A 22,675-nucleotide genomic window follows, 5' to 3' on the forward strand; every position below is an offset into this window, starting at 1 on the left:
TTAAGAACATTTTTTTTCTTCTGCATAAGCTTTGAAGATGTTTACCACTGTCCCTCCTCTCCTTCTCTGATTAGCTGCACCATGTCTCCACTCTTGACGGACAGCTCCTGAGGTCCCGCCTTCTCACAGTCCGCCACCACCGTGTACTTCCCCGGAGCCTGAACAGTCGAAGATCACCGAGGAGGAGGAGTTCAGTAAGTAAGAGGTTTAAAGAGTCAGGAACATTTAACATAAAGTGAAATGAAGCGGAGAGAGAGACTCACCAGTTTCTTCCCCACGTCGTCCTCGGGCTCGGACGTGATGGGGTCCTCACTGCTCGAGTACCCATCGTTCTCCTCTGAGGCGTCCACAGAGAGAGACGCCTTGTTCCAGCCTGCATGAGGAGAAGAGAGCAAAAGGAAACAATAAGAAGCAGAAAAAAAAGAAAATGCGTTACTCCCTCTCCATGTGGCATTGAAGCGCTTCCTTTTAAATTGATCGACTAAACTAGTTTAAAATGTTTGACTCTGCTGCTCAGAGTGAGACAGGATGTTTATTATCAGTATCAAAAGGACGGAAACACAGAGTTGTAACATGTTTGTGAATGTTTGGAAGCTGAATGCCACTTGAAAAGGGAGCCGCAGTAACACATAGAAACCTCAAGGGGGCGCACCAACAACACAAGATTTGTTCCTGACAAAACATGTTTGAAGTGAATCGAACAACTGTTTAGAAGAAGTGGACGCAGCGTCTGCGTTTGAAAGGTGAAGCAAATGAAGAAGTGCCTTTAACGTGCATTCTTTCTAATGGCCAGCAGGGGGCAATGTTGCTTTATTTTCTGTTTTTAATCACAAAAAGTTGCAGGAAAAAAGATTGGCAATGTTTTTGTTCAATTTATGCAGAGTGCAGGAGTTTCCCTGCAATTTTGATGGATTCACTCCTCCTCAACGTGCCTGTCTTATGAATTAGTTGTGGGGGTCCAAAGACAGACTTTAGAGCTTTCTGTTCTCGTTTAAATTCTTATTTCTGGTCAGTACAATCAGCATCCTGAAAGCTTATTTTCTCTGCAGCTTCTCGTCCAAATATGTTCAATTCTCTCTCCACCAAGACCAGGGTGGAAATGGTCAATATGCAAAATTTGGGGCTTTAAATAGCGGCCTCCAAACCAAAGCACAGTGTTGCAGTAGCTACATCCACTTCCTGTATACAGTCTATGATTAACACACACAAGTCGAACCAGACTCCTCCAAAAATCCCAGAGAAAATCAACGCAGACAGCACACAGATCCCCGAAAACAACCATCGAAGAGTTCTGAATCATCTCGATGTACTCGAGGCCGATATGATGGCCAGTCAGGAAAATACTTTTCTCTACTCGCTCTTATTATTCCCAACGCCACACAATCAGAATCACCCAATGTAGAAGAAAAGGGAATGACTGATTTGAGATCATGCCCTCTAGCTCACATTTGACTAAACTTTACCTCGAGGATAAATCACTCATGACCACCACAAACCACAGCAAACATCTATCAGTGGCTCGTCGTCAGAGCGGCTGTGTACCTCGCCGCCTGCTCTGTAACAGACTAGAAGTACTCATCCATTTCACTTTGCTCAGGCTGACATGAGGAGCCGACTCTGCATGGAGACAAACAGCCGGCCAATCAGTCAGACAGGTGTTAGCTGGGTTAGCTTATCGCTCGTTTAAAGGACGTTTTCAGAGAACATGTGAGATGATTTTGTCCTTGATGTGGATCAGAAGATAAAAAAGTTCATATTCAGACACCATCAAAGTGTTCCCCATGAAGGCACAGCTAATCACTGCAAGAAATCAGGTGAGCCTTTTCCTCCAAAACGATGCACAATAACTTTAAAAGATTCACAAAACATAAACAGTGTTTCAGTGATGATGACCTGTGAACAAATGATTGTAAGCACACGTGTTAATGGGTGGAAAACTCCACAGATCATCTGCATGTTTCAGGAAATCAAAGAAGACTTTAGAAGACATTTCATTGGTCTAAATGTTTACAGGTCGGATGCAGATTTTTTGTGAATCTGCACAGAGGACAAAGGGAATGTAAAACGAGGTCATAATGATAATTTAATAGTCATGATTTAAAGACTTCCAGGACCTGCAGATTGTCTGTGTGAGCAGGGTGACGATGAAGAACAAGTCGTCTCTGGGTTAATGTTTACTGCTTCTATGTGAGTCACAGATGTGATGAAAACACTCCATGTGACGGGACAACAATCTACCTTTGAACCCAAACGGGGTGGGGTCACTCTTGACCAAGTGGCGTTTGGAGGTGTGCTCGGGGCTCAGGGTGGAGCCTGGCCCGACACAGAGGAGAGGAACGCAAAGAGAAGGAAGAAGAAGAAGAAGCAGAAGAAGAAAGGTAAGAAGCAGGAAATCATCACGCTGAGAATAATGTCACATCCTGATTTCGTCGTCAGCAGGACAAGTTGCAATGTTAAGCTTTTACCACCAGGGGGCAGTGTGTGAACAACATTAAAGCACAATCATCATGGGTGGCGCAGGTCAGGGGTTTGATCCCCAGCTCCTGCAGCCACATGTCCGATGTGTCCTTTGGCAAGACACTTAACCCCATGTTGCTCCCACTGCTACGTCAGCGGTGTGTGAATGTGTATGAATGGATGAGTTAATACTGATGGACTCTTTATACAGCAGCCGCTACCATCAGTGTGTGAATGTGTAGGTGTGACTGTGTAGGTGTGACCTGCGGTGTAAAAGTGACAGCCGATTTAACTCAAAATAAGCCCAGATAAGGTCGCCGTTTCTAGACTTTGGTCTTGACGGTTATTAACTGTAAGTAGTCGTTATTTTTGCATTTTAGTATTAACTCTGTTTCTGATGTTTTTCAGCACTTCCAGAAAACAGATTTTCCCCATGAAGCAGAGGAGGAGGCTGCAGCTGCATCCTGGGACACGTAGGCACTGCCTGCACAGCTTGCAGAGCAGCGGAGCCCTACTTTCTCCATCAGGTCCATTATGCAACGAGGAGAGTCTTCCTTTTATGATTTCACTCCACATAAAGAATGACGGGACAATCTCATAAAGTGTGAATTATAACTAGAGTTAAGAAAGATAAACTTGGATAGAACGTGTTGATAAAGCATCGTGTGACCCCCTTGTTACCTTTGGGACTCTTGAGATTGCTGAAGCCCTGCAAAGTAAAACGCTTTTTAGCCACTGAGGACCTGTCGGTGGTCGGGCTGGTCACCGGTTCATCTGGAAAACGATGGTTTTGAAATGGAAGGTAGGAGGAAAAATAGAAAAGAGAGAGAGAGGGCGCACATGTAGCCCGATGAAGAGAAAAGAAGGAGGAGACGTGGAGGTGAAGGTGATGAAGGGAAGAAGAGCCATAAGGACGGAGAAACATTTGATGTTTGCAGACGGTCGCTCGATTGGATCAAACTTTTACCTCTGTGTTTGGGCGATGAGTTGACTTCTGATATTGTGCTCGGCTCTGCCTTCTTCTCCTCCTGCTTCTTCTGGTTTTTCTGACCGTTGCTACGAAAGGGACTGAAGAGAAGAAGAAGAAGGTTATTAGAGTTTAAATAAGGATGAACTGATGAAGTGAAACACCAACCTGAGGGAGATGGAGGTGTTGTTGCTGGTGGGACTTGGAGAGACAGAGTCTGAGATCTTCTGCTGACTGGCATCTGAAACACAAACAGTTCAGTTATAATGTGTGTAAAAGACAGAGAAGAAGAAGTGCAAACAGGCGTGTGTGTGTGTGTGTGTGTGTGTGTGTGTGTGTGTGTGTGTGTGTGTGTGTGTGTGTGTGTGTGTGTGTGTGTGTGTGTGTGTGTGTGTGTGTGTGTGTGTCCGTGTTACCTCTGCAGGCTTTGAGCTGCTGCGTCAGAACTTTCCGGATCTCGTTCACCCACGTTGTTTTAATCTCTGGCGTCGGAGCCTAAGGGGAGACAGAAATGGAAAATGTAGGTGGATTCTTCTTCTGTGGTTGGAAAAGAGTAGTCAGGGGCGTTGACTTTACCTGCACTATAAAAACTTCATCCCTGGAGTTGCACCAAATCTCAAACTTCTTGTTGTCCCCTTTCGCGTTCTCTGTAAAACCCACCGCGCTCATCTGTGAAAAGAATGAAGAACAGTCGGTACTTATTTACCCAAAAAAAAAAAAAAGTCTTCAAACAGGAATTTATAGAAGTATTTAAGAGAAATGTTTTTACTGCACTCAGCGGACCACAACAAAACAGGCTGCAACTAAAACACTTTTTTTCCATTTTTCCACTGACAGTCTCAGATTGATTATCACGGCTTTAGAGAGAGGATTCTTTTTTTTTTGAGGTGAAGATGCTTGTTCTTTATCCAGTAACAAAATCTGTGTGTGACAAAATCAGACATTCTACCTCGCAGGAAACGGGAGTCGCTGAATCAGCGCTGCATCTTTAGGGGTGAGATTATTTTTGCATTTCTGTTTGACCATGTTGTTTTAAAGGCTCAGCGAGTGTAACTAAGCAGGGGAGCAGCACTGACTGTATTCGGCTGAGGAAAGTTACTGTTTTTGTCAGTGGAGTCTGGTGGCTTTGAGGGGAGCGGTCTAACATCCTTTAAACCCTGTAATGAAAAGATCTATCTCTGATCTGAGCCGAATCCTCAGCTCGTTTTCAAAGCTCAGTGGAATTCAGAAAATGAGGTATCTGTAAATCTTTAAGACCCAAACATACACATTAAAAATCTTACACTGAGCGAGTGTTTGAAGCTGTACGACGGAGCTTTCTCGTATCCCTCCCCGTTCTCCTCCCTCCTCTTGCAGAAGAGCAGGGCCTTCTGGTGCAGGAACAGGTGCCTCTGCATGGGCTTAAACCGAGCCAGGTCCTTCACCTTGGCGTGCCCTTTCTTATGCTCCGTCCACACGCTGAAGGAGCCCTGCATCAGCAGGCGACCGAGCTCTGATAGGTTACCCTGGAAACGAGACGAGACAGAGATTTATAGTCATGGCTGCAAAAAAAACTGAAGATGCTGCAAAAGATTCTCCCAGAAAAATGGATTCAAATGCAACAATCTGCTTTCTTTTTCTAAACTAATTCAAAAAACATGTCCTGCAAGAGTCAACCAGTTAAATAACAACCTCTTGGTTTCTCTAAAAATCATTTAAAACAGCGTGATAGTGTCTCTGACCTCGTATCCTGTGATGGCGATGAGGTGCATGGAGTCATTAACAGCTTTCAGGATCCCGAGGATGGACGAGAGAGCTTCCTGCAGGTGGTCGCTGCCGTCACAGCCCTTACTGTACTTCAACATCTCCTGCAGGAACACGAGGAGAAGTGGAGGAAACGGTGAGTTTTAAATAAACACACCGAGACGTACTGAATAAATATTTCATCACACGTCTTACCTTGAGCAGGAGCTGGTACTTGGTGATTCTCTGGACGGGTTTGAGGAGGTAGGAGTCCAAACCAAGTTTATGTTCCAGCTTCTTCTGGCACTCCTGGTTATGAAAAAACCAAATGACTTCATTCTTATAGCTCTTTTAAAAACACATGAAAGCAAGAAGGAGCTGATAAAAGGTTAAAGGTGAGACCTGGAAGAAGGCACAGTCGGAGCATTGTCTCCACAGGCTCTCAGAGCGAGGTTTGTTCTGACAGTACGCCTCGTAGATCTGCAGGTCCTTCATCTGCAGGAGCAACAGATCAGTCATTAACAAGCTGCTCCTTTGACTTCTTGAGGAGTGAGATTTGTTTATTGGCTCTTTCTCAGTAAACAGTCGAGACCTGAGTAGGACGTTAAGTGCTCACCCTCTCTAAAAAGCAGCGGCCCACCAGTTCTGGGCAGTCGGTGTACGCTTCCAACTCCTTCAGAAACGTCCTGCAGACAACAACAAATATCAAGTTAAATATGCTCTTATACCCTGAGAATTTCAGACGATTCCAGCAGCACTGTACGCTCAGAAACGTGTCCTGTTTTCTGTAGCTGTAGTGTTTAAAGATATTGTCGCAACAGCCTCCATTTCCCATCATGCTTAGCTTGCAAAAAATCACTTTGTGTTAGTATTTGTAAGGTGTCTGTTCAGGACATGGTGGTTTGTGTGCGCCCTTTCCCCCACAGCCAAAAATACATGTGAAGTCTTTTCTCATAGATATGTCATTTTTCAAAGGTTTGTGAGTGTGGATGACTGACGAGGTGAAGTGTGTGTGTGTGTATGTGTGTGTGTGTGTGTGTGACAGAAGATCACCTCTTGTGAAACTGGTGGATTTCAGACATGTTTCCAAACAGGACGTCCTTCTTGCTGAGCAGCGTGTTCGGGATGAGGGGCGCCATGGCCGGGTTGTCCATCTCTGCTGCATAGCCCTGGAGTTTCAGATTCAGATTTTACATGACAGAGATTCACAAAGAGGTACATTTCTGAGTCGATTAACGATGGGAACAGTGCGACCCTGATGCTTCCATACAGCTGAGGTTAATATAAATAAACTCAGTCACCTCCAGCACACACAGCAGCTCCTCCACGTACGCCCTCTCCGTCTCCAGCAGCTCATTCATCACGTGGCTGAACACAGAAGAAGAAGCTTTAACACAGAAACTCTCAAACAGGAGGTCCCAGTTTTTAAGACTTTTTATCCAACTTTAAAAAGAAAGTGATGACACGCTCACTGCCCTGTTTACTGCTCTCCTATGTGTGGCTTTAAGGTGGACTTCTTACCGACGAAGCACAGCCAGATTCTCTTCTTCTTCTGAGAGGGACGCATGTCTGGTGCCGCCGTTAACCACGGGAGACTCCGCCTGGAAACACACGATCACTTTTTTTTTTACATCTGCTGAGCTTTAACCAAACATCTCTGAACCTCTCAGTGATTTTTAAAACACTAGGAAGACATGCTGATCATAATAATGGGAAGTCCTGTATTTACCTTTTTGCAGATGACATTATCCGCAGAGTATCTTCTCTCTTTTCTCTGTTGATCTGAGACACACAATGTCATATTTTTAGACTTTTAAACAATCGACGAGTTTAGAAAGAGTCCTCTGAAGGTGGAAAATGCCGCTGGGTTTTATGAAATCAGTGTCTTACTGGGAGAGGAGAGAGGAGACTTGACTTCAGGTCTGGGGGCCACTGGCTGGACTGGTCTGGTCTGTTTGGCGGCGAGTTTCTTCAGACTGATGCGTCTCTTCTCGAACATCTCCTGGACGGAGGTTTGCTTCTGGAAAACTCTCTCCACCTGGTCCTGGTGGTGCAAAAACAGACAAAAACAGCTCAATTCAGGGGGATTCCAGGATTTTCAGATTTGGGCTAGAGTGCTTATTTTTGCCACTAAAAGGTTCAGATTATTATTCTCAGTTTCTGACAACATTACTGAAATTATCTTGACAGAAAATGACCTTTTTGGTAAAGAATTAAACGCTGTTTTAACCGGAAACAGAAGCTTTATTTCTCCCATCAAAGCAACCAAACTCCGTTCACAAAAACAGCAATTTAAGCTTGCAGAAATGAGGAGTGTGTGTACTAACACTTCCATAGTGGGTGAGTTTGATTGCATTATTAATGTGTGAATTGTAGGAAGTGACAGCTGAGCAACCTCTGTGTTCTGCACTCTAGAAAGACTGTTTTTTAAATTGAGTCTGGTTGCTGTGAAGACGATGATGTTGCAGCTGTTTATGGTTCTTTTTCTGCAAAGATAAAGTCATGTTATGAATCTGTTAAATCCACTTCCTACTGACCCTGAGCTGAGGAGTGAGCACTTGCTCGTACTGGCAGCAGATGGCGCTGCAGTCAGCGAGCGTGTGCAGTGCAGCCGTGTCCAGGTATCGCTCCAGCTCCTGCAGAGCTGCTTCAGCTCCGTCCTGAGACTGACAGCGGTCAACCGGCTGGCTCGCCAACAGGAAGATCCCCTCCTCACACCACCGAGACGCCTGCGAGGATAATAAAATTAATTCAGTGTTGTTTTTAAATCTGGTGTCTCGTTGCTCTCTCTCACTGAGCGTCCTCGTACCTTCTCCAGAGCTTGGTGGAGCTCCATGGCTCTGAGCAGGAGGTTCCTCTTGCTCCTCAGAGTGGAGCCGATCTCCTCACACACTCCTCTCAGCTCGCTGCACTTCGGCCTGATGGAGTCCTCGGCGTAGTGGGAGTTTTCTATCAGGAGGTCGCCCTCACTGGCCAGCGACAGGGCGCAGTCGAGTATGTCCTGTTCGAACACAGTGAAGGTGTTTGTTCTTAAAATCAGGATAAAAAGAGAATACTGTCTTATCAGATAGTGGACACATCATCAGTCAAACCTGACGATAAATCAATCCTCCCCTCCTTCTCCTCCAGAAGTCCAGATTTAAACCAGATCCTTTTCCGTCTTAGAGTAGAATAATCTCCATGTTTAACATCTAAATATTGCACGACTATCTTGATGGATGCATGACTAAAACGTCCTACAAACATCGACTTTGTTTACCTGTGATGCTTTATCTGCAAGACATTCTCACTCAGACTCTTTTCTTGGTAGATGTGTTAAAGTTTAGACATGCAGGCTGACACAGGTATAGAGGCTAAATGTTACACAAAGAAAAACTATCTGATGCTAAGTTTTAGGATTACAGATTTATAGATTTCATAAAGATGCAAAAAAATCTGGAAACATGAACCTTTTTTTGTTTTCTTTTTCTGTTCAGACCCACACCGCTGAAATCACTAAAAATAAATGTTTATCATTTTGCAAACTGTGCAAAATGTGTTCCAGTGTGCTCCCTGTACCTCTCTGTCTCCGCCACGTTCACTGATTGTGAGTGGGGGAAAGCGAAGGGCATCACATTGATTATGTCATTAACCATGCGGCTTCAAGGATGCTGTAAAGATGAAAGTGTTGAGTATGTGTTTTCTGTACCGTGTGTGTGTGTGTGTGTGTGTGTGTGTGTGTGTCATTGTGTGTTTTGTGTGTGTGTGTCTTACACAGGCTTTGCTCTCATGGCCGCTGAGCTCTCGGAGGACGTGCTCGGCGTGCGCAGGGTTAACGCTGACCTCTGAGAAGCCGGACAAACGCTCTGATGTTGCGTCAAGCTGGCCTCGCACCTACAAACACACACACACACTCATAATCAATACTGCTTCATAAGCATACATTAGATCTGTTTAAACTACATTTCCCACCAGTCGGCGGCTCAACTCACTTCACGGAAGTGCTGCTCAAAATGTCGGAGCTGTAAACACTGCTCCAGCTTGGTGCGGTGGCGCTCCCAGAAGTCGTCAAACGCCGTCTCTGTTTCGTCCAGCTGGCCCAGAAGTCTGAGGAGGAAAAGGAGAATTATTATCTCTATTATCACCTCATAAGGCATCATGCATGTAAACCTTCCTCTACCTCTGTACAGTCGCTAAGTTTTCCAGTTCATCGTAGGTCATGCTGTACTCAGGTTCTGTCTGCAGAGGCTCATTTATGCACTCCAACAGGCGTCCCCCTTGAGACAGCGCCACCTGCAAGTCCTCCTGGAAAGTGAGCAAAACTATTTTCAGTGTCTTGACTCTGCATTTGATTGAACATGTGATAAACCTGTGTTACTACTTTGCAGAAAATATAGAGGTGAAATATGTGACCTTCATCGTGTCCTTCTTCAGCGTGTGTGTGTGCAGCAGGCTGGTGGTGGCCTCGGCGTCGTTCGGTAATTCTGTCTCTGCGAGCTCCGTGCCGAACGCCTGCAGGGTCTGAGCCGTCGTCTTCACCATGAGGGCGAACGCTTCGATTGCCTGCAGAGGAGACATTCAGGTACGATTAAATACACAACGCTCACTAGACGTTGCAGGAATATGAACATTTATATAAAACGTTTTGCATGGATAGTTTTCTGCGTGAACATACAGTGCGATGTGAGATCCAGCTCTCATGGCAGTACTCCTGCGTGCCTCCAAACTCTGTGGTCAGTTGTCCCGGGTCGATATAAGCATGGAGCTCAGTCACTGAACTCAGCATCACCACCTGATAAAATCATCAACTGAGTGTTGAGACGCCTGACACTGATGGAAATAAATACAGTACATCAAAGCAAATAAAAATGAGGAACAATCAGACGTCACCTTCATCTTGAACTCATCCTTGTTGAACTTGAACAAGAAGTCTGACAGAGTCCGCTGGAACAAAGTATTGGGACGCAACACCAGAACCAAGTGTAAGTTCCCTGGAAATGAACCCTGAAAAACACAGAGAAAAGAAACAAGGTCACAGACGATCTAGTGCAGGTACTCTTCCTCATTAAAGGATCAAAATGTATCGTCAAACAAGCACAAAACAAACTCTCTTATCATCAGAATCAGAATCAGAATCAGGGTTGGTAGCCAAGTACATTTACACATACAAGGAATTTGACTTGGTGTATTGGTGCTAAACAATTAACAAGGAAATAAAGCAAAACTAGCAACAACTTAAATACTACAGAATAAGAAGCTATTACAATATATAACATAGAATTTAAAATGTAAAATATAAAAAAAACAAAAATAAATAAATAAATAAATAAAGTTAAATTAAATTAAATTAAATTAAATTAAATTAAAAAAAAAAAAAAAAACGAAATGTACAAAATGTGCAATGTAGAAGCTGTGCAGTGAAATATGAGAAAAAATGTTAGTGTGTATAACTACTCAGAGTGAGTGCTGAACTCCTGACCTACGTGTTGCTAAAACCTAAAAACAAAACTTTTGTTGACACTTTGAATCTTTAGTCATATGGACAACACTTAACCAATACCCTCATACATCATAAAGTCATTATTTAACCCTTTAAATTCAGCTAAAGTGATGTTTTCTTTTACCATAGACTGCACATTAAGGCTATTTTTCTTTTTGCGCTTTGCTGTGGCTCAGTCCCATGCTGCAGCACAAGCTTGTATTATTTCCTCTGTCAAAACAACAAGTGTCATGTTGAATGGTGAATCCTTCTGGAGAGCTATAAAGCTTTGAGACGTGTATCAGCTGCCCCGCTGCTGCAATCCTGAACCGACCGTGAAGAGAGGGTTTTCTGGGATTTAATATCCACTAAACGGACACATTTCTTCACAGTCACTCCCTTGTTGCCGCAACTTCTTTACAGCTGTGACTAAAAGGTAAATAAGCAACATGACTGTTGGGACTCTCCGCCTCCAAACACACACACACACACCACACACACACACGCATGTTAACCCGTGGAATTGCCTTTTACACAGACACCAGCCCAGGAGGCCACTCAGATGAAAGGATATATTGGTTATAGCTTCCTCTAAAACCCTGGGTGGATTGCTCCACCCTGTTAGGCATCATACATCAATGCAGGCCGACATGTACACGTACACACACACACACACACACACACACACACACACACACACACACACACACACACAGGAGCAGGGGTATGCTCAGAGATGTGTGACAAGCCCATGAAATCTTTAGTGTTGCTGTAAATAAAGTCTGAAGAGTCTGATAGAAAACGTAAAAAATATTCAAGATATGTGGCTCAGTGGTAGAGTCGGTCGTCTCTCAACCTGAAGGTCGGGGGTTCGATCCCCAGCTCCTGCAGCAACATGTACGATGTGTCCTTGGGCAAGACACTTCACCCCAAGTTGCTCCCGCTGCTTCATATGAATGTGTATGAATGGATGAGTTACTTCTGATGGACTCTGATTGATCTAAACAAGCTCAAGTCCATTTCCCACACCACTGGGTGTCCTCAATCTCTACAAAATGGCCTCTGGCTGCATCCATCATTGTTATAAAAAAAAGCTGAAATGCATCAGAAACATCCCATAAAAAGAGAAACAAAACGAATGCTTTTAAAAAAAATCATAAAAATTCTCTACATGGCTGGAATTTAATCTGCACTCACACAGCGCTGCACACACACACACATACATCAGTCATGAAATGCCTGCACTGGGTCGCCATGGAAACCATTCTCCTTGGAAAAAAAACTGCATGGAGAGAGAGAGAGAGAGAGAGAGAGAGAGAGTGTGCATAACGTCATGCAAGAGAGAGCGATGATACAGACACAGAGTGTGTGAGACAAACTAAAGAGGTTGTTTTTTTTTCTAAAAGTGCCGATGCTTCTGCAGCTTCACTCGTCTCTTCCTGCCATTTATTTTTGGCTCTCACACACACACACACACACACACTCACATATGCATACCCTCCACCTGCTGTGATGTTGATGAAAGAGAGCCAGGTCGGGAAAATTCACCGCTCGTTCAGCTCGTTTCCAATTTCTAACAAAACCGACGGCGGCTTTAAGAAGACTCCTCAGCTGACATGATAAAACTGGAGAAACTGGAGAATAATTATAAATGCAATAAATCTGTGATTACAACCCATTAAATTCAATAAACCCTGAGAGGTCCTGGTTTAATTTGTACCTCCACATTAACATGACAATACACAATCTGCTCCCTGCATCCCCCGACAGATGACATGCTAATGCGCATACACATCCCTGGACAAACATGAAAGAGAAGCACACACACACACACACACACTTCTAAAAAAAGCAGACATAAATAAATGATAAGGATTAGGATGTGATTTTCTGTTGACCAGGGTGATTTATATTCTCTCTCTCTCTCCACTCGTGTCCTTTAATGACGTCCATGTGGCTCCCCTGGGACCGCCCTCAAAACGCTCAAACCGCCTCTGGATACAACCCTCCTGTTTCGCTTCTGGACATGAAATGTGTCCCAGTTCTGACAAAGACACACACAAGAGGAGTGTTTCTGCCTTTTTAAGCTGTTAGTTTGCTTTGACCCTGCAGCCTTTAATGCCTGAACGGCTGCATGTTTATCATAAATCACTAACCCGGGCTGCAACAGATACAAAGCATGAGGATTCACCCCCTTCACCCTCCTGAAATTCTGCTATTCTGACAGTAGAGCGAGGTTGGATTGTAATGTGGAAGGTTACAGGGGAGCCTGCACGTTTAAGTCTTAAGAGTAGCGATCATTTCCCTGAGAAAAACAGGAACTTTACACTGAGTTGGTCAGATTTGCAGGAGTGACAAAAAGGTAGCATGGCGAGAAATGAAACAAAGGACACTGCTCATCTCAGTCTGTTTCATAACCAGCTGAAAACACCTCACAGGAGCTTTAAGTTTTACAAGGAGCTTTTTAACGGTTATGTTTTGAAGACATTACATCTAAAATATAAAGTTGCAGAGAAAGGACTGAGATTCATTTAAGTCTCTCTAAGTCTCGCTCCAACTTTTTACACAGCAATGTTAATTAGTCTTTGGGGCTGAATCACTTATCAGGATGCTGATGATAGAAATACAAACAGTGGTGATTCTGGAGTCTCTCGGGGCCCCTCCAGCCAGTCTTCATCACCGTCATGTCTGCCACCGTCCAGACGCTTACTCCTCTTCAGACTGATCGTTCCTCTTCATCTTTCATGAACAAACTTAGAAAAATAATGCATGCAACACTTGCTGTCAGATGGGGCCCCCTTAAGGAGGTTTCCTACTGTTGTTGCCTAATGTGCACAAATTTGAGGTTGGAAGTCTGTGAGTCCTCAGGGGCCCCCATACTGGTCTGGCACTGGTCTGTGGATACAGGGTGTCTACTGCAGTATACAGAAACCTAACCCCCTCTAAAGATTCTGTATTTGGTTGTTTTTTACGGTGAGCTGCATTTTTTATCGTAAAAAACAACAACACTGAGAACAAATCGAGCATGGCGCATAGCATGAAAGAAACACAAGAATATCTCATTATCCCCTTCTTGTTGCATATTTCACAACAAGTCTCAACAAGAGGTCAAATGTCCGCCTCCATCTGTGTCCGTACATGTGCTCTTCTTTAATCTCTGCCTCTACATGACAATGCTGCCCGCTCCTCTTCTTTTTTTTCCTTCTCCCTCTTACAGCGTGGAATCAGCAAATGGCAGCAGGCGACCTTGAACGGCCTTCACGAGCCGGGCGTCTCACGGGAAGACGAACGACCGTCAGTAAACCTGCGCGGGATTGGACAACGACGGCGATGCCCGAGAAGACGGGTCGACCATGAAACATAAAGCCGAGGGGGCCGAGGAGGAGGAGGAGGGACGCCGCTCTCACCACCTGCTCCTGCCTCCAGGTGAAGTTTAAGTGCACCACACGGACACATTTCTGTATCCTCCTCCTCCTCCTCCTACAGGATTTAACACTGATACACTGAGAGTTTAAAAAAAGGTCTTTAGTCACCTGAACGTTCTGATTCATACAGCTGCAAAGTGTTTTTGATCACAGTAAGCAAGATGTCGCTGTAATCTGCTTATTCTGGGATCAGAATGACTGCATTGTCAGTCTAAGCTCTGCACACAACTGAAGAAGGAGTGGCGCTCTATTTAGTGCAAATACAACATCAACTCACGCTTTAGAGGAGCAATCTTTGCCTTTGTTAGATAAGGATGGCTGAAGTGAGACAGGAAGTGTTGGCAGGAGAGAGAAGGGGACGACATGCAGCAAAGGGTCGAGGCTGCATATGGTTCTATTTAAGGAAAAGTCTAAGAATGTACCGTGTTCTTTATGCAATAAGACGTATATTATGCATAATAAGCATCATCACCCACTCAGCGTTCATGTCTGTAATAATCACCGCTCTCTGCTCATTATCCCTCACTTGCTTTCTCTCTTTGATTTCACAGTTCCTCGTTAAGAGTATTTTGGACTGTTTCTTCTTCTCCAAAAAAAATGTCAAGTGCTGCTTCCTTTTCACCTCACAAAAAAGCCCTTGATCCTCTCAGGTCCTCTCATGATCAACAGATCTTTAAGAGAAATTAAATGACAGTAAGAACAGCAAACAGACGTTTCAACAAAGAACTACAGGATAGAAATAAATCTGCAGCGTTGCCCGTTGTTTTACGTTGACCTTCCATTGTGATGTACTCCAAGACAAAAGAAAAAAGTATCCCTGGAAACAAAGAAATACAAAGCAGAGCAGAAAGGAGAGGTAATGGACAGAGAAGCAGACGGAGGAGAGGTGAAAGGAGGGTGGGACACCCTGCTGATTTCCTCCCACCTCCCTCTCTTTGTAACAGGGTTTCTCCTGAGAGGGTGTGAGACTCATTATACCCGACTGTAGCTGAAGCATTATTCTTTTTTGTCCGTCCTGAGTTCAATTTTTGTCGGGGTAAGCAAAGGCAAAGAGCAGATATATCCATCTAAGGCAAAAAAAAATAAACACTACAGGACAATATTAGCTGATAGGTGTGTAGGAGAGGAAAGGTCTGAGTTGTTGATTGGCTGATTGGTTGCAGGCTTGTAGCCACTTCCTATTTAAGATGCCCTGCTCTCCTGATGGAAGTCTGTTACACAATGTACGAGAAAAGACAGATTAACACTAAAAGGTGAGCATTAAATCAACACGAGTGGCTTACTAGTTAACACGCTCTTTTAGGGACTTTTTGTTTTTAACATCAATAGTTTGATAGAAAAATGCAGAAATGTTGTCTTGATTTGATTTGTTTCCTGAATGTTTGCATGGCACATGGAGCACGCTGCAGTTTGTCTGCACAGGTTTAAAGAGACTCGCTGGAATTCAAAGCTTCATAACAAGTTATTGTCACAGTGGGGATACTTTCTGTGAGATGACAAAGAAAGTCCATCAGGTTTGATGACAATCAGCGGGCAATTAGCATGCATTAGCATACGTATGGTAATGAGAATCTTTACAGCAGCTGTGCAGACGTTCGGTGAAGTCTTATCATCACGTCTGCAGAGCTGAGAAAAAGACAATGGTCAGTAAGTTCCTAATAATGGACACCTCCGAGGGAATTAACCCCGCTGATGTGGAGACTCAATAAAGACAAAAACACAAAACCATACATGTAGAAAAGCTTTTACGAGATCGAAATCCAACCCAAGCTTCTCTTAAGATTTAACAAATACCTTGCCGTCACATCAGGTTCTTATGCAAAAAAAAATGAATACTATTATCGAGATTTATCATGACCACCGCTGCTATAAAATATCACTACTCGAGTAAATGTAAAGAACAAAGCCAGGGCATTACTGTACAACAGAGGAGACACAGTTTTGATGGAAATACTTCTGGAAATCAGAAGAGAGTTTTCAGCCTCACCTTGGTGCAAACTTTTACCTTTCAGTTGTGTCTCTCTTTCACTCTGCGGATATTGGATGGAAAATACTTCCTTTCCCTTGGAATCATCTAAACTGAAATATTTATCAAAAGGAGCAGTCAAGACTCTAACCCCACACTTTTTCCAGATAGAGCCGTCTTCTATTTCCCCCTTTTTTTTTTTTGATATTAAGAGAGCAGTGATCAGTAACTTTGATCCACAAGTCTGTGTGATGTAAGACCTCTCCTCCTCTGCCTCCCTGCTGATTCTTTTTCTTACTTTTCTCATCTCATCATTCCCTTCATTCCCCCGGCTCCCTTCTCTTTCTACCATCGGTCTCCTGCTTCCTCTTCAACGTCTTGAACCTCTCAGAGAGGCGAGAAGTAGGCTACTGGGCTAATGGCACACGGATACAGAAACACAATTACACAATGAAACTCGCACTCGTTTGGATTTCCTCTCTGCAACATGACAGCTGAGAGACTCCGACGCCCACACCGCCGTGAGACGATATTTTTAACTCCCCTCCTGCCTCGATTCAACCAAACACAGTCACCTCATTTCAGCCCGTCCCACACACTGCTGATGACTAACTAAACCAGAACACATGCACGTAATGTACAGCTTCTGCAAGCCTGCAAACACACACCAAACACCAAAACAAGTATTACTTTAAGTGGTGACACTCCAAATTATACACACACAGCTGACAGCAGCAACTACACCCACAGATCCATGTTAAACACATGTAGAGTCACCCTCACACACCAAAACAGATATTTAGTTGACGTAGGAGGCGCTTCATCAGCTCACAACAGAAATGCTTCAGACCAGGCTGCAACTGCTGCAACGCAAACCTTTTGTTGCAAAAAAACACCAAAGCAAAAAACATCCACTAAAAGTTGTTGTGACACAGAAAGGATCCCTGCAGAGATGGACCTTTTTGTTACAGAGGAGGAAGATGATTTGTTGAACCAGATGTTACATCACTAAAGGCCTCCACACTCCATTGACTAAAACAGTCATTTGAACTGGCAGAAGACATGAGTTGCTGGTTGTAATCTGAGAGTGTTTTGCTGCCTGTTTGCAACAAATGATTTTCAAGGCAAATCAGCATAATTGATATAACAGTACAGAAAGGATCCCTACAACTCACGGTTAGACTCTTCAACCAAAAAGCTGCCAAACGTCATCAACAAAATCAGCTTTCTTACCTTGCAGAACACTGGTCCTTTACTGATGTTTTTTATGTTAAGACAAAAGTCTAAGCATCCAAAGGAGCCGATTTAAAAAAGCAGAGTGAGACGATTACACAAACAAACGATCTGATTTTGGATAAAGTAGAACATCAACTCCAGTGTGCTGCAAACTAAAAATGACCGTTTTCATTCATGGAGTGTGGCAGCTGCATCTGAGTCTGCTCATTTAAAAAATTAAAAAAACAGGAACTTTAACTGGACAAAGATGCTGCAAGTATCCCAAAGAAAGCAACTAACCTCACACTTCCAAGAGTGACAAAATGCACACACACACACACACACACAGAGGGACTTACAGCGATGCGGAGCAGGGTAGCCCTGACGGCAGCCCATCGGTCCAGTCGTCTGTCGATGACCAGGATGAAACCCTCTCCTGAGGCTGCAACGCTGCAGGGAGAAGCATGCACTGTTATCACACTTTACCAATCTTCAGCCCACAAAAGTGTCCTTCAGGGAACGTTAATGCACCTTACATAATCACAGAGGAACATTTACAGACGTCTCGTTTAATGACAGATGGGAAACGTCTTCCAGAGTGCATCGCTCCATGACCCAGTATTTGTTATCACACTGTTTTGCCACATGTCAATTTGGCTTGGCCCACTTTTTTTTGAGGTTTGGAGAGAGTAACTGACAACAAATATCCAGACCAAGACTTCTTCCACCACCCGCTGACCGCTTGTTTATATTTGGACTTCCATCTCCTGAAAAATCCACGATTCAAGAAAGATCATTTATCTGTATTCACGCCTACATGTCCGTTAATAGAGATAAAATAAGCTTAAACTTGGCAGGATTTGGAGCGCTGTCGTCCTGTAGGTCCAGGTTCAAATCCGACCTGTGGCTCCTTTCCCGCATGTCATTCCCTACTCTCTCTCTCTCGCTGACTTCCTACCATCAAGCAGATATGTTGCCCAAGCGTAAATCTTTTTTTTTTTACCTAATAATAAATGATCTATTAATAAATTGTCGTCAAATGAAAGCTGATGGGAGGATTGTGTTCGGTCTGCTTTTGCTCGCCATTCAAATTGTTTTTCCGGCATAAACCAAGACCTGCTGATACGTGATAGTTAGGGTTACACGTCACGTCAAGTCATAACCACATAATAATAATAATTAAATAATCATAGACATTAAAGAACTTAAGATGTCTTAATTGGTCTCCACAGCAGGAAAAAAACAATATGAAGAAATACACAAATAAGTGTGTGTGTGTGTGTGTGTGTGTGTGTGTGTGCCATCATTTGTCATCACTGATGATTAGAGAGAGACCCTTGTGATTACCATGGAAACCTTGGCTCTGCTTTTATGTTGGTGTGTGTGTGAAAATCTTTCCATTCATTCCACAGGCAGGACCATATGTAGCAGCCTCATTAAGCTAATGTTGTGTGTGTGTGTGTGTGTGTGTGTGTGTGTGTGTGTGTGTGTGTCAGCATTACGTGTGTGTGTGTGTGGATGCAGTATTTGCAGCAAGTGTCCTGCAGAACATCCTGACACCTAAAGACACACAGAAAACGGGTGAATACACTCACAGACGCTTTGTGCCAGCATGCACACACAGCTTAAACCTGCACATTTTGATCAAAACACATCAATATTTTAAAAATGAACGCTACCCAGTGAACGCTGCAACAGAAAATCCTCAATCCATCCTTTACCGGACAAAATATTCACACCACACAAATGAAGCCGGCTGATTTTTTTAAGCAAAATCTTTGCTCTTCCAGGACAAAAAAAAGCAACAATAATCCTTTAAAATACTGCTGCTATCGTCCAGAAATAATCCATTCCTCCTCAAATGTTCCTCTCTCTGTTGTTGTCAGTGTCCATTTCTTTCATCACAATCATGTTTGCGGCTCGCAGACGGAAAGAGGTGACCGATCTCATCCTTAAAGAGCATCTCCCTCCTCCTCCTCTCCTCCTCTCCTGCTGCACCACCTGCTTCCCTGCCCTCGGCCAATCACAGCCAAGCCCTGCATCTTGCTGTTTCCGGGCAGCCAATCAGAGCTTAGAGTGCAACCCGATTGGCAGCCGGGTGCATATAGCTGGTGGGGGAGAAAGGGAGGGGACTCAAGGAAGGAGGGGGGATATGAAAGGTGATGAGCCATAGAAAAAAAAAAGAGGCGGCCATGACACACACATACAAGAAGATATTAAGAAATAAGAGGCGCATCTTCATCCTTTCTCCTCCCCTTAATTATGTTTTTGTTGGAGGATGGGAGGAGAGAGGGAGGAGGAATAAGGAGAGAAGGAGGAGTAGGAGAGAGGCGGGAAGAAAGAGGTGTATGATATGATTTAATTTCAATTTTACAGTAAAATATACAATTTTTTAATTTAACCTCAAGCAATATCTAAATTGTTCTTGCAAGGTTAAGTTGAAAAAAAATGCAAAATCTATTAATTTTTAGATAAAATAATCTGATTAAAAGACAAGAAATAAAAAAAAAAACATTTTAGTTCATCTTTACAAATTTGAATAATTTATTTTTCATTATTTATAGCTTTAAAAAAATCTTTATGTTGTTCCCCTTGTGTCACGGTTTTGGTACTGCACTGACATCTGGTGGCTGTATGTGGTATTGCACTTTCACAAAATTGGCCAGATCTCCTTCACACTTTGTTTGTTTGTTGTCAAACCAAATGGAGCTGCACAAAAGAGGGGCATCTTTGTGTATGTGTGTGCAGTGTGTGTGTGCATATGTGTGTGTGTGTATGCAATGCTAACCTGGGGACACGAGTGAGGTAGCTGAAGACCTTCTGCATCTCCTCCTCCTCCAGCTCGCTGAAAGCTGGGAACTCTGGGAAGACCATGACGGGGCTGCCGTTCATCCCGCGGCCGCCTGGAGACGCGAGAGAGGTCAGAGAGACGGTACATTTCAAGTTGAGGCATGTTGGTCTTTTGTTTCTTCATTTGTTTGATGTGAAAGTTGGAGGGAAAACGACTTTAGAGCGACAGATGCACGACGAAGAAATCTTTTAAACTTGTGTGTTTAAGTGTTTGACCCCTTCTTGTAGCTTTAATCTGAAATTGCGTACAAAGTCAAAAAAAGTCTTTCAACACCTTTCAAATTAAAATGCACACACACAAACAGTTACAAGGAATCACACACACACACACACACACACACACACGCCCGCGGCCTTGGCTTTCATCAGTGGTTCAGGTTGCAGAGCAAATCATCATGGTGGTGAATTATTTACATAAAGGGCAGGCGCTGTCGTCATGGTGACACAACACAGCACCCCAAGGGCTTCTAAAATAAAACAGTTAGGTGACTTTTTTTTTCTTTTTTTAAGCATTTTCTGAGATTTAATAGACCGAGAACATTATTCCAATATGCACCAGCATCCCTTAGGTCTTAGGGTTACTTCTTCATCCTGAACTCTCTAACATTATTCTGAGTCTAACACAAAAAATCAACGGCATCACATCGTCCCGTCTTCTGATTTAAAAAGATTTGTTTGACTTGAGGCTCTAACAGTTTTTACTTAAAATGACGGGAGGACACACAGAGAGTTATTTTTGGACTTGCTGACTCTAACCCCTTGTTTATGGACTGACCCACATGGCGTGTGTGTGTGTGTGTGTGTGTGTGTGTGTGAGATAGAAATCAGACCCACCTGGCAGGATGGCAAACTGTTTCTGCAGCTCGGAGCCAATTTCTGCTGCAAACAGAGGAGGATCCTCCCTGTGCACGATGTCATCTGAGGAAAACACAGAGAGAGAGAGAGAAGGACATTTTTATTCCATATTCATGTCTCAAAAAAAAAAAACACCAACAAACATCCCTTTCTCTGATGATCACCCTGTGAAGAGTCGGAGGTTCTCAGCTCTTGGCCGTTAAAGACCGCTGACTGCAGCGAGCGGTGGAAGCTGTGAATAGAAATGTTAATATGCCGTTTATTCTGCGGGGTAACCGTTGAATCAGAAGACAGAAACAAAGAAGAGAAGAATCCGGCTGTGTGAGGCGCTGAGGATGATTTTAATTTCTGATATGGAGCCAAGGATCCACTGTGACCCACTTTGGACTTTAAAACCCAACAGCTGACATTTTAATTACAGATTAATGTAACCCTAGCAGGCTAATATAACGTAGCATTAAAGAATAATCCGGGCAGATTTCAATCATGGCTCCAGTTTGACTTTTTTTGGGGTCTAAATACAGAAAGTTCTGCAGTTGCTCTGGTTGATTGCTTCAGCCTGCAGCAGCAAGACGGGCTGTAACGCCCGCACCACATTATTCCAAATGTGCATAATCATCCACTAAGATTTCTTCTTCTTGTCACTGACAGACTCAGATTATTATGAGTAAGTTATTAAAGTTATTATATAAGTGTCTGACAACATTACAGAGAAAGTGGCTTCACATAACTTAATTTTACTTCACTGAACTCTGGAGTTGTTGGTCGTTTTACTGCGGCCATGTTTTTTAAAGTTTCTTTTTGTATTTTCTCTGAATTATAACCGCACAAGAAATGGTGATGAGAAACCTTCAGCTGTGGGTGTTAAACACGCTTTGGTGGCATGGGAGTGAGGGCAAAGACGGCCAAAATGGATTTGTGTGTTTTTTCCAGAAAGACAAGAAAATGACAGATAGAGAGAGAGAGAGAGAGATTAAAACGACAAAGCCAGACAATAACACACACTAACTAACTGAAAGCGGCTGCAGCAGATGCATAACTCTCAGTCCTGCACGGTGAAATTACTGATTTTGTCTAAGGGGTTTGGTGGCGTCGAAAAGAGAGCGATGTAACAGCTGTTTGTTGTTTATAAATGAACCCTAGTCTTCAACATAAAGGTCTATCTTTGCAGGAATCCTTTGCAGACATGTTGACGTTAATAATCTGAAACCCATTTAGCTGAAACGATTTACTTGAAACCATTTGAGACAACACAAACATATGTAAAAAACAAAAAAAAGGTTTTAAAAGAAGACTGTAAAAAGAGGAGAAGGTGTTACAGGGATGGTAAACAGCATTTGGATTTTCCTCGTCTCTCTGGTCAAGCTGGATTACAATAATCTCATCGAGCATCCGAGACATGTAGAGACAGAGAAATATGGAGAGAAACGCTTTCTCCCCCCCTCCTCCCTCCCCCTCCTCCCCCTCCTCGTTTTGTTGCCATGTGTGACCCCTGCATGCCAAACACAAGGATGCATATGTAAACACTGAGATTTCACACTACTTCAGCGTGTGTAAAGGAGCATCACTGTGTCCCTGTGTGTGTGTGTGTGTGTGTCCCTGTGTGTGTGTGTCCCTGTGTGTGTGTGTGTGTGTGTGTGTGTGTGTGTGTGTGTGTGTGCGCATATATAGACAAAGGCTGGCACGGAGGCCGGTGCGAGGGGAGTGTGGCGAGGTTTTTTCGAGCAGTATGGACGAGCTGGAACTGACGAAGACGAATT

General features: G+C 43.6%; 1 protein-coding gene and 1 long non-coding RNA gene across 2 annotated transcripts in view; one reads left to right on the top strand and one right to left on the bottom strand.

Annotated features, from left to right (window-relative positions):
• Nucleotides 1-22,675, bottom strand: part of mcf2la (mcf.2 cell line derived transforming sequence-like a) — a 42,963-nt gene that overhangs the window by 3,740 nt on the left and 16,548 nt on the right. Inside the window, exons 2-30 of the mRNA XM_065951901.1 lie at nt 20,895-20,978; nt 19,999-20,113; nt 17,570-17,660; nt 10,016-10,129; nt 9,801-9,917; nt 9,539-9,688; nt 9,306-9,430; nt 9,118-9,232; nt 8,900-9,019; nt 7,956-8,147; nt 7,684-7,875; nt 7,037-7,190; nt 6,876-6,928; nt 6,668-6,747; nt 6,448-6,514; nt 6,200-6,315; nt 5,763-5,832; nt 5,549-5,641; nt 5,363-5,455; nt 5,146-5,271; nt 4,708-4,929; nt 4,001-4,093; nt 3,841-3,919; nt 3,593-3,665; nt 3,425-3,525; nt 3,139-3,231; nt 2,239-2,313; nt 264-373; nt 46-158 (exon numbers count right to left, since the gene is read on the bottom strand). Of these exons, the coding sequence (XP_065807973.1) occupies nt 46-158; nt 264-373; nt 2,239-2,313; nt 3,139-3,231; nt 3,425-3,525; nt 3,593-3,665; nt 3,841-3,919; nt 4,001-4,093; nt 4,708-4,929; nt 5,146-5,271; nt 5,363-5,455; nt 5,549-5,641; nt 5,763-5,832; nt 6,200-6,315; nt 6,448-6,514; nt 6,668-6,747; nt 6,876-6,928; nt 7,037-7,190; nt 7,684-7,875; nt 7,956-8,147; nt 8,900-9,019; nt 9,118-9,232; nt 9,306-9,430; nt 9,539-9,688; nt 9,801-9,917; nt 10,016-10,129; nt 17,570-17,660; nt 19,999-20,113; nt 20,895-20,978 (3,226 nt within the window). The remainder of the gene's footprint in view (nt 1-45; nt 159-263; nt 374-2,238; nt 2,314-3,138; nt 3,232-3,424; nt 3,526-3,592; nt 3,666-3,840; nt 3,920-4,000; nt 4,094-4,707; nt 4,930-5,145; nt 5,272-5,362; nt 5,456-5,548; nt 5,642-5,762; nt 5,833-6,199; nt 6,316-6,447; nt 6,515-6,667; nt 6,748-6,875; nt 6,929-7,036; nt 7,191-7,683; nt 7,876-7,955; nt 8,148-8,899; nt 9,020-9,117; nt 9,233-9,305; nt 9,431-9,538; nt 9,689-9,800; nt 9,918-10,015; nt 10,130-17,569; nt 17,661-19,998; nt 20,114-20,894; nt 20,979-22,675) is intronic.
• Nucleotides 13,768-21,050, top strand: LOC114921376 (uncharacterized). The gene is made up of 3 exons (XR_010665527.1): nt 13,768-14,030; nt 20,052-20,130; nt 20,882-21,050. It is a non-coding gene; the product is annotated as an uncharacterized lncRNA (long non-coding RNA).

This window comes from Labrus bergylta, chromosome 24, assembly GCF_963930695.1.
Source record: "Labrus bergylta chromosome 24, fLabBer1.1, whole genome shotgun sequence".
Classification (NCBI taxonomy): domain Eukaryota; kingdom Metazoa; phylum Chordata; class Actinopteri; order Labriformes; family Labridae; genus Labrus; species Labrus bergylta.